Source organism: Gavialis gangeticus, unplaced genomic scaffold (assembly GCF_001723915.1).
Source record: "Gavialis gangeticus isolate Ggan-Ray unplaced genomic scaffold, GavGan_comp1, whole genome shotgun sequence".
Classification (NCBI taxonomy): domain Eukaryota; kingdom Metazoa; phylum Chordata; order Crocodylia; family Gavialidae; genus Gavialis; species Gavialis gangeticus.
The window spans coordinates 130,865,134-130,875,801 of record NW_017729025.1 but is presented as its reverse complement, the minus strand read 5'-3'; the positions used below and the strand labels follow the sequence as shown (position 1 = coordinate 130,875,801).

At 42.7% G+C, this 10,668-nt stretch overlaps 1 protein-coding gene across 2 annotated transcripts in view; it reads left to right on the top strand.

The window, feature by feature from the left end:
- The window catches only part of TEAD1 (TEA domain transcription factor 1), a 178,543-nt gene that overhangs the window by 100,953 nt on the left and 66,922 nt on the right, over nt 1-10,668 (top strand). The window contains exons 3-4 of one of the 2 annotated variants that reach the window (XM_019519562.1): nt 4,000-4,062; nt 4,151-4,213. In XM_019519562.1, the coding sequence (XP_019375107.1) occupies nt 4,000-4,062; nt 4,151-4,213 (126 nt within the window). The remainder of the gene's footprint in view (nt 1-3,999; nt 4,063-4,150; nt 4,214-10,668) is intronic. The other variant, XM_019519563.1, reaches the window with a different exon arrangement.

The window sequence follows — 10,668 nt, the reverse complement described above, 5'->3', positions numbered from 1 at the left end:
TTCCAAAAGTGGCTGAAACCCTCTAAAATAGTACCTCCCAAAATGAAGTACTATTTTGGAGTGTTGCACTTGTTATGCCTGATCAGGGAGGGAGGGAAATAGGGGTGGACAGCCTCCCTATCTGGCTCTGAGTCCTGGGGCACTGTTGGGACCCTGCTGAGACCTGGGCACTCCCTCCCCTTCCCCCACTCCCCCCCCCACACACTTAAATCATTTCTCTGGGTTCTCAGCTATACCCTCCTGACTACCTCCTGTCCCTATGAAAGAGGAGAAGGGAGGGTGGAAAAAGGAGCCATCAGTTGCTGCTGCCTCCTCGAGCACCCCTGTCTGGCACTAGAGGAGCTGCACAGTTTTGAAACATTCCAGCCAGCAATGGCACAGGGGCCATGTGTGCATAGAGAGGCATGGGACCCTATGTGTGTCTCCTATCTGAAATGTTTCCTTTATAAAATATTTCTAAGCACATTTCACTTGGAAATAGCTTCTTTAGAGCTCAGAGAGCCATGATGATTTATATGAGCTGAGACCTGGTCACACATACACACATGTACAAAATACTTCTTGCTGTTTTCATAAGGTTTGATTCTCATTGCATTTGAGAATTCTTTAACAAAACTGAAAAATGCAATAGTATAAGTATACCTGCAGGGGAAACCCAGATCTCCACTGTCACCCCTAGACGAGAAGAATAAAAATGTTTGAAAATCCAGTATGTATACTGGACTATAACAGTGTTTAATCTAAATACCCACTCTTTGGTTTTGAGAATTCATTAAGACTTTTATCCAAGTTGGCCTTCAGGGATCAGGCTCTGTTTAAACACTAGAACAGTGGTCTCCAACCTTTTCAACCTTTTTAAGTTGGAGATTGCTTTTTGAATTAAAAAGCAAACCAAGATCTACTGTGTGCCACTGCCACCCCCCCACCCCCCACCCCTTCAGGTCAGTCTGTGAGTAGGGAATGGGGGAGCAGATTGAGGCAAAGGGAGAAAAAATTATTGGGGGGTGCGACCCCCCACACTTAAGTCTGTGGGGGAATGGGTGGGGGGAGTGGAAAGGGTCCTGGCGGTAGGGGGGAAGATGAAGCCCCAGCCGTGAGGGAGGGAGTGGGGCATAGGCAGGAGCAAGGGCTGCCCTGAGTGGGGCCCTGGCTAAGCCAGGTGGTGGGACAAGCGGAGGCCTGGGGGGGCCCCGGCCCTCTGCTTGTCCCCCACTCTCCCCAGCCCCTGCTTCTATCCATGCTCTGCTTCCTCCCTCTCGGCTGGGCCTCAATTTGACCCCGCCTCATGGCAGTGAGAGGGAGTGTGACTGGAGAAGGGGCAGGCCTGGCACAGGCAGGGTGCAGGAAGGGGTGGGCATGCAGCCCAGGGGGAGGCATGCCCCCAGATATGCATGCTGATCAGGCCAGCTGCTGTTATGGGCTGGGGCTGGGGCTGGGGCTAGGGCAGTGATGAGCTCTTCCTGGGGAGCTTACCCAAGCTGTGCCGCAAGCGGGGGCCTGTTTGTGCTGTGGGCCCTGGCTGTGCTATGCACTGAACAAGACACCACTGCCAGGCACCGCTGCTGTCCCACTTCTGCTTTATTGCTCTGAGCTGCCAGTCCCAACCTGAGGGTGGCCTGTGTTAGCTGTGCAGTGCTGCGGATGGAGGCAGGACTGGAGTGGGGCACCTGCCTAGGGGTGCTGCCACCTGGCCTGAGCTGCTGCTCCCAGGCAGCTGCCCCACTTCAGTTCTGCCTCTGTTCCCAGTGCTGCACTGCTGACACAGGCCACCCCCAGCTCAGGACAGGGTAGCTCAGAGCAATAAATCAGCACTGGGACAGTGGCAGTGCTTAGCGGTAGTGTCTTTTCTCAGAGGTGCAGCACAGCTGGGGCCCGTGGCATAAACAGGCCCTGGCTTGCAGCGCAGCTCAGGCGAGACCCCCAGGAAGAGCCTGGTGCGACCCTGGCCTCAGCCTGCAGTGGCAGGTGGCCCAGCCGGTGTGCAGATCTGGCGGCATGTGCCCCCGTGCCCTCCGGGGCTGTGTACCTCCACCTCTTCCCTGTAACCTGCCTATACAGGGCCTGCCCCTGTTTCAACCACACTCCCTGTCTCACTCATGCTACAGCTGCCCTTGCTGCCTGGCATTTGGGGGGGGCCCATGCCCACCAGTCTGCACAGTGGAGGCAGCTGTAGTTGTGGGCTGGGCTTTGCGCCCCACGCCCTGCTGCAGCTGGCCCAGGAGCAGCTCGATGCTACATGTCTCTCACCTCTGGACTAAGCCTCATCCCCTGTCTGCCCAGCAGCACGATGCCCATGGTGTTGGGTCACTCCCGGACTAGCTGCAGTGGATTATGGGGCACAAAGCCTAGCCTGCAGAGGCAGCTGCCTTGCCGTGTGCACAGATTGGGGGGGCACATGCCCCCCTGGGCCTCCTCCAGGGTGCGTTCAGCGGTGGGAGCCCCCCCCACGCACCTGGATAAGCTGCCTGTACTCAGCCCTCCCAGCTAGACCCCCACTCACCTGGTGGCAGGCTGCATGGAGGGGGATCGTCCCACTCACCCAACCAGGTCTGGTGGCAGGGAGCCGTGGCTCAGCCTAGCCATGTGCGTCTTGCCGCTTGTACGTCCTGCTGCTTCCGATCACTGAGCCTCTGACAGTAGACCTCAGTCTAGAGTGGGGCTTGCCAGACTGTCAGGTGCTCCCCAGTTGACTGGTAGGTCACGATTCACCGGTTAGTGACACTGCTGTAGAATATTGTTGACCTAAGAACTGTGAGTTGCTTTAAGGTACAATGACCACAGAATTTTTATAAAATGGGAATAAGAATGCCTCTTCTCTATGTCCTTTGTCCGGCTTGCCTATTTGCATTATAATCTCTTGAGGGCAGAGATTGTCTTCAATTCAGTTTATGTACAGCTCCCAGCACACTGGGCTCTGATTTTAGTTCAGTAGTTCAAACTTGCAGACAATACAGCTACAACAGCAGCAGCAGTGGTAACAATTATAATAATGCAAGTGAGAGATTTCTCTATTAGCTTTTGTTGTTATTGCAGTTTTAAAAATTTGTATTTGTGAATGTTTAATAGTTTAATTGCTCAGCAGCTTGCATAATTTAATCCATTTTCATCCCCATTGTAATGGATTGTAATGCATGCTTGAGCAAACATGAACGTAAGTCGCAGATCGTGATCATTCAGTCATCGCACTGGCAAAGTTTCCAGTAAAGTCAATCTGGCGCAGGACTGGGTTTCATACTAGTACGTTTATCATTGAAACTGAATATGTGAAGATACTGCGCCAAATTCAGGCATTGTATTGGTTGCTTTCAAAGTTGTTGCCTCTGCTTCCATTACATCAGTCTTGTAGACATGTGATTGATGTTCAGGTTATGAAGAAATGCAGTTTTACAGCATGTTTCATTGAGATCTGTAGTATGTCAGTATTTTATCAGTTGCTGCAAAATGTAGAGCTGTTAATGGGATCAAAATGCAACCTATGGATAATCATTTGAAGCTGAAGAATGTGATCAGTGTTTTCTAATATTTTATGGTGCCACATCAAATATTGAAAACTGCCAGGTGCTTGATTCTGTATGCCCTGCAGAGGTGGGTAGTTCCTACTCATGCAAGTAGTCCGTTTGACTACGACTCCTTGAATGAGTAAAGGCTACTCATGTGCACATGGGATTTGTACAATTCATAACAGTGGGTATGTGGTCCACCTTGCATCCTGAACAGTGTCATCACTTCTCTTTTGTAACAGAACGTTTAACTTAATACATTAAGAAGAAAAAAGTTTAATCAAGTCACTGCAGTGATGACCCATATTGTTTAAGCCTTGGTGCTAAGAGCTTGGTATCTGGCTGGGAATGTGGTATCTTTAACAGCAGAGCTTACTGAAGATGCAAATAACTCCCCCCCTCCCCCAGAAAAAAAGTAATTTAAAAAATAGATATTTTAAATTTGATTTCCTTTTTGTTTTTCTTTTGTTTGTTTTTTTTATAAATCTGAACAATGTAGGTGTCTAGTCACATACAGGTCTTAGCAAGAAAGAAAGTTCGAGAAATTCAAGCCGCCATTAAGGTACGTTTGGCTTGCCCAGTTGTAGGGGGCTTTTCATCTCCATGGTTACAGGCTTTTCCTTTGTTTCCTCCCTTCCCCTACCCTGCAGGTGTCTAGTCACATTCAGGTTCTTGCCAGAAGGAAATCTCGTGATTTTCATTCCAAGCTGAAGGTATGCGCTTTTCTGCTTTTGGGCTTGTGGTTGCTATGCATTTCACTTCCTGTTTTCCATGGTGATTGGTGAATGCCTGGTGCTGTGATTCTTGTAACCTAGTTTTCTTGCATGTGGTAGCTGTTTACATTTCTCTGTGTTTAATCTCTGATTTCTGCACTAGCATCCACATTAAAAATATTATTTTAACCCTATTCAAATGCAAAGTGAGCTACTCTTTGTAACTTCTCAGCACCTAAACATGATTTTTTTTTAACACATTAGTTTTTTAACAGTTTAGTGATAGATTGTTAGTGCATTTAAATAAAAGGAGGTTTTTTTGTGCACTTGTACACAAAAAAACATTTCTATATTGGTAATTGGAATTGTGATGCTTCTTTTCTTTTTCAAAATGCTTTTAATCGGTGCTTTTGAAATGCTTTCACGAATACTTACAAATAGATTATTTGCTCTAAACGCCAGACAGCACAGTTTATCTAGAAACTGTCGGCTGGGGTTTACAGAGTACTGTCTAGTATCCTTTTAAATTAAATACTTTACATTTGTCTTGAAAACATCTTTTCCAAATTTAAAACATTTATGTTAATTTTATTTATTCTTTGGAGAGTTTGTCAGCATTATGTTCAGGGAATATTACATATGCTTGTTTATTTTAACTCAATAAATTGTACATGCCCCCATTTTTTCAATTTCCCATAAGGAAGTTTCCTAGGCTAAAAGGAGCCTCTTGAAAATGACTAATAAGCATCTTTGCAAAAATTTCCAAGGAAAATCTGGTATTGTGCTGTGAGGGTTTTTTGTTTTTGTTTTTATTAATATTACTTATAATGCAAGGATGTTGTAGATTTTTTTTTAAAAAAAGAAACGTGTAAATCTTTTACTTCTCTTCCTTTTTTTTCTTTTTGCTGATTTTTTTTTTTTTTTTTTTTTTTTTTTTTCCCCAGACAGGGCAAATCTTGTTTTTGTTCTAACTGAAAAAACAAAATGTTTCAGAAAGTGATTTCATAGTACTAAGTGGTGAACACTGTGGATGCTTACCACAGTCCTGGAACTACAGTGTCTAAATAACAGACTGGCTTTATAACAGGTCTATTTGACAGAAGCATTTGGTTTTCAGTATGTAGTGGGCAGCATGCTGGCAAGCTTGTATGGCTGTTGGTGGCTGGCTTTTTAGCTGCACTGGCTGAGCAGTTGGGATTTATGAAGAACAACTAAGACTTAAACATACTGCTTTTTAACCAACGGTGCAATAATACAGAGATGTATAGTAATGTAAGACAAAATTATCAAACCTGGTTGCCTAAAATTAGACATCCAAAGCCAGATTAAGGCACCTAAGTGGCCTGACTTTCTAACACGCTGAGCACCTGCAGCTCCCATTAACTTAGATGAGAACTGTGAGTTCTCCAGACTATGAAAATCAGGAAGCTTATTTAGATGTCTGAATGTAGATTTAGGAGCCTAACAAAATGTTGTCCTTAAGTTTTTTGGAAAAGTTATAAATATGTTTTTTATGACTCCAGCTAAAGTGCCTTAAAATATGAAAATACACTATTTTAAAACAAAACTATTCTTTATTACTGCACCTGCTGTATGATTCCTTCTGAAGCTTTTCACAGAGCAAGGCAGAAAACTAAACCCCAGTGATATTTAAAAATTCCCTTTTCTTAGGCTACTCTGTAGGCATTGCCAATGACTAGACATCAAAAAAGTTTTTGCTAAGGTTGTTGATTTTTAAGGCACTGTGCTAAAAGGGAGCAGCCTGCTAGTATTATTAGTATTATCCATCTTTTATGTAATGCTTTTTTTAAAGCCTACTCTCTCAGATGAGTGCAGAATAGTGGGTTGCAGCTCTTTTAGAGTTGAGTAAGAAGTTCTGTAGTGGACCAGTGAAGTTAACTCCACAGTTCTGGTGCTCCTTTCACTTTCATGCCTTACTAATTCTGACAGTTCTCCACAAGACAGTCCCTTCAGGTCTCTGGAAAATATATGTAGCAATGATACAGAAAGCTTTTTTTTAAAAAGGGGCAGTATCTTTAAAATTCAAATTTGCTAAAAGTTCTGTGAATAGAGCAGCACAAGGAAGAAAATAGGCCGGAGAAACACATTCTTAAATTTTGCTCTGAGAAATAACTGGCTCCGCTCACAAATCATATAACCAGCCCTTTTCACTAAGGGGAAGGGGAGCCCAAGACCTTGCCTGTTCCTCCCATCCCTTAATGGGAGCAGTTTTATTTTATCTCCAGTGTCCTAGCCTCCCTATGGGGCTGGTTTCCATGAGCCAGTGACAGTATTTGACCTCTCGCCCCAAAACAAAGGGTGTCTAGCATGTGGAGGAGATGAGCACATCCATGATTCTTCCCAAGCAGATGGCCCACCACTGCTGCGTTCTTGTTAAATGTGACAGGTTTAAGTAGCAAGGCCTTCTGGATGTGCTTGTCTCTTATAATGTCTGCACGGTCCTATCCAGATAAAATACAGCTTCCACAGATATCTTTTTCCCCAAAAATGGAGGAGTTCAAATTTTGAGGGGGAAGCTAGTTCCCGTGAGCAAGGCAGCTATCATTCTACCTGCACTTTAGGAAGAATCTCACTTCTCCAGATGTTTTGTATTAGAAGGATTGTCTGATTCATGTAGCAATAAAAAATTCTGCATCTAGCCACCCGCACTGCCCAGCATACTCTGAAAATCACCTTCAGGAAATCATTAGAATGGATGAACCGGATAGATTTTGGCACCCAGGGAATTTACATTTACTTTCTGTGCTATTTTAGCACCAATCTGGAATGTCTCCTAGAACACATAAGGGAGGTTATGCATTTTGTTTCTTGTAGGCATGGAGGCGCTAATAGTTTGCTATATGAGCATCATCACCAGCAGTATCATCTTTTTCAGATGCCTTTCAGATGCCTTTGAGCATCACTCAACAAGTAAAAGCTAACTGGATGCATAGTATCTGACATAAGAATGAATATTATTCATTCTGTATCTCAGCCCCTGCATTAACTATTGTTGGCCAGTCATGTAGTCCTACATGGAGCTAATACTAGCAATTACTTTTTTATAGAATAGTTTGGGTAGTATTCAGGGAACCAATCAACACTTACAAATATATATGCCTCCAATTTCTTAATGACTGCATGAGGAGAAAGTCATGTTAATGGAAAGAGTCCAAGGATGTTTTCTGTCTGTCCATAACTACTCATTCAGATCAATTCCTGATTGATGATCTTCCTCAAGTTCTTCATCTCATGTCACAAAACTATTCCCTAACGTGCTTCAATTACAGAGTATCCCATATAAACCTGGTAACTTTCTATGGAGCAGTTCAGCAATTGCTTTGTTGGTGTTTCTAGGGGTATTTGGGACTGAACCAGCACTGAAGCATGCAGGACTTCAGGCTGGTGGTGCTTTATGGTAGATGTACTACCCTAGCCCTTAGTCCAGTTATTCTCAACCTTTGAAGGGTACTGCAGGAAGTGTGAGGAGATGAGCACAAGCTTGGCCACTCCCTACCATCACTGCCCTGGCCCTGGCCCTCTGTAAGGACATAAGCACTGTAAAAAATAATTCAGCTTTTGAAATGGGGTAACATTCAATTCACACAAGTTATGGAAGGATGCCTTGAGTCTAATGAGGGGCACCTTGAAACTAAAAAGCCTGAAAATCACTGCTGTAATCCATCTCTTGGCCAGTAATTTTTGATGTGCCTAACTATTATGTTGGACTGTAGGGCTGCCTATACAGGTGTTTGGAGGTGGTGGTGGGGAGGGGGGTGTTGTCATTAGAGTGGTTCCTGGGCAGCCACTCTAGTTAAAATGCCTCAGCATCACATACATTAAGCCTCTACACGTTTAAAAATGGCCACAGGATGCTGTATCTAAACCTCATTCGACAAGAGCCCTGTGGCTATTTTTAAATTCAGGAAGGCTTAAGACATGTGATGCTGTATTTGAATTGGAGCACAGCTCCAACATGTTCTAATTAGAATGCCAATGAGCATGTGCATAGGCAGCCAAGGGGTCTGACTATTTATCCCAGCAAGACATGGGTCTCTTGCCTTGTTCCTGGTCTTACAGTAAACAACTTTTGATCTGAAGGTACCTTGTATGTTTTATTTAAACCAGAAGATCATTCTACCTACCCTTTATCTAAACCAAGCTAATGATAAGGAGACTATTTGGCACTCTTGCTAAGGAATTTAAGGCATCTGATCTTACGATTGTCCTCTGCCAGGATCCCAGCTATCATTGCCTTAGGTAATGGGTGGTATAATGTTGACGCTCACCTAACTTATGCTATTTCTTACCTCCTCACTGTAAAGTCTGCTTGACAGGGCCAGTGTGCCTTTAATGTATGCCAACAGTTGCTCCAAATTGCTGGAATTTAGCTTACAAGGAGCAGAAGTTTTATCTGTTAATACTGCATCTCAGAGACACCAATCTAGAATGACTCACAGATCTATTGGCAGTAAGGTTTGACATTCTAGTTCCTTGTAGGCCAGGAGATCAGATAATCTAGTTTTAGGGGCCTGATCTTCCCCTCAGTCAAACAGTGATGGAGATTTCATCTGGAGAAAGAGGAAACAGAGCGCAGGAGAAAATTCTTTGGGCATCTACACACGTGTGGTGGGGTGGGGAATGCTTTAATCAGAGCGGCTCTCACATTGGTTGCTCAGAGTCGCACTAATTAAAGCACCCATAGTGTCATGTGTATTCAGTGTCCTGTGCCTCAAAATGGCAGTGGGGGCATTTTAATAAAGTTCGTTCGATGAGCTAGAATGTTAAATTACCCCTGCCACCATTTTGAAATAGAGGACGCTGAATACACATGGTGCCAAGGCTGCTGGAGGACACTAATTAGCATGCTCCAGCAGACTCTATTAACTGAGTCTGCTCCAACACATGCTAATCAGCACAGGTCAGAGCAGCGGTCCATCACGTGTATAGGTGCCCTTTGTGACAGAACTTATAAGGGAGTTTTTTTGAAGACAGTTACTCTTACTCAGGTGGGAAAGGCTGCAACCCATTGTTCTGAAGACCGAGAGACAACTGTATCAGGGAAAAAATTCTGCTTTGCTTTCTCCACATTGGTAGTGGAGCCAAATCCTTGTATCTGCTATTGAAGTCAATAGGAGTTTTGCTTAAATAAAGAAAGAGACTGCATAATTTGAGTAAGAGTCTCTTTGACTTTGATTTCAGGTATTCTTTCATAGTATAAGATTAATTAAAGAGCAAAAAGAAGCATTAAAATGCCTACAGTTCATACACATTACATGTTTTAAAATCCATTATTCTACATTCTACATTGAAAGATAAAAAAGAAAATATTGTTTTCAATCATAGAATGCTAAAGATAGCTCTATAATTTTTAAATGAACAATGATAAAAGCCTTGAAAAATTCCCTTTGATGTGAATGGAGTCTTCAGCATTTTGAAATACAATAAGATGGATTAATTGCTACTCATTAGGCAGCAAGTTGGGACAGCTTTGAATGCGCATTCTCTTCTTGGCATTAGCTATTGCCTGGCTGAAATAGCCAGCTTTTGTATTTACTACTGTCTTCTCTAATAATAAGCAAATTGGAGATCGGGGCTAGAAACATTCAAGTGCTCTCTATCTTTTGTCTAGAACAATTGTATATTTTCATGATTTGTTTATCTTTTTTGAGCTGCAGCTAATAATTGCAAAGGTTATTTGAATCAATACAATATATGAGCAGAAATAACATCTGCAAAATTGCTTATTAGGAAACTATTTTACGTTAGTGTTACTGTAATATCCTTTTTGTGAGCAAATTGTTGTTTCTTCTATATCACATTATATTTTTCTCCTACAAGAAAAGGTTTGTCTTAGAAATAATTGTGTAGGTTTTAGGGTTTCTTGAATTCGTATGCTCCTCTGTTGTGCTTAATTTTCTTATGCTTAGATATTATTCAAAATCTATATGGACAACATGGTATTGATAGTCCTGTTTATCACTCTAGGATAACAGATTTTTTTTTTTTGTGGTAGAACTAGTTTATACTGATTAATTGAATTATTCTATTGTTTATGTTGGAATGAAAAAGGTCAAGCAAGAATCCTAATGTGCCTGTCATGTAAAACTCTTCTTTCATCTTAAGTGGGGATCTTTTCGCATTTTAAAAATTGTAATTTTATGATTTGGGGGAATTGTTCTCAGCTAATGGGACACTATATTTATACCAAAATGAATGCATTTAAAAACCCAAGGGTCTGATTCATTAAAAGGTATACTTTCCTTCTATATTAGATTCTTACATCTTGCCTGTTACACACGCATGTGCGCACACAGATTTAACAAGTAAAGTCTGTTAAATACCATGAGTTGGATTCTGATTGTGTTTACACTGTTGAAAATCTAGTGACTTTAGCATAATTATCCCAGGTTGTCATCTGAAAAGCCAGCCCAATGTTCCTATATATATATACT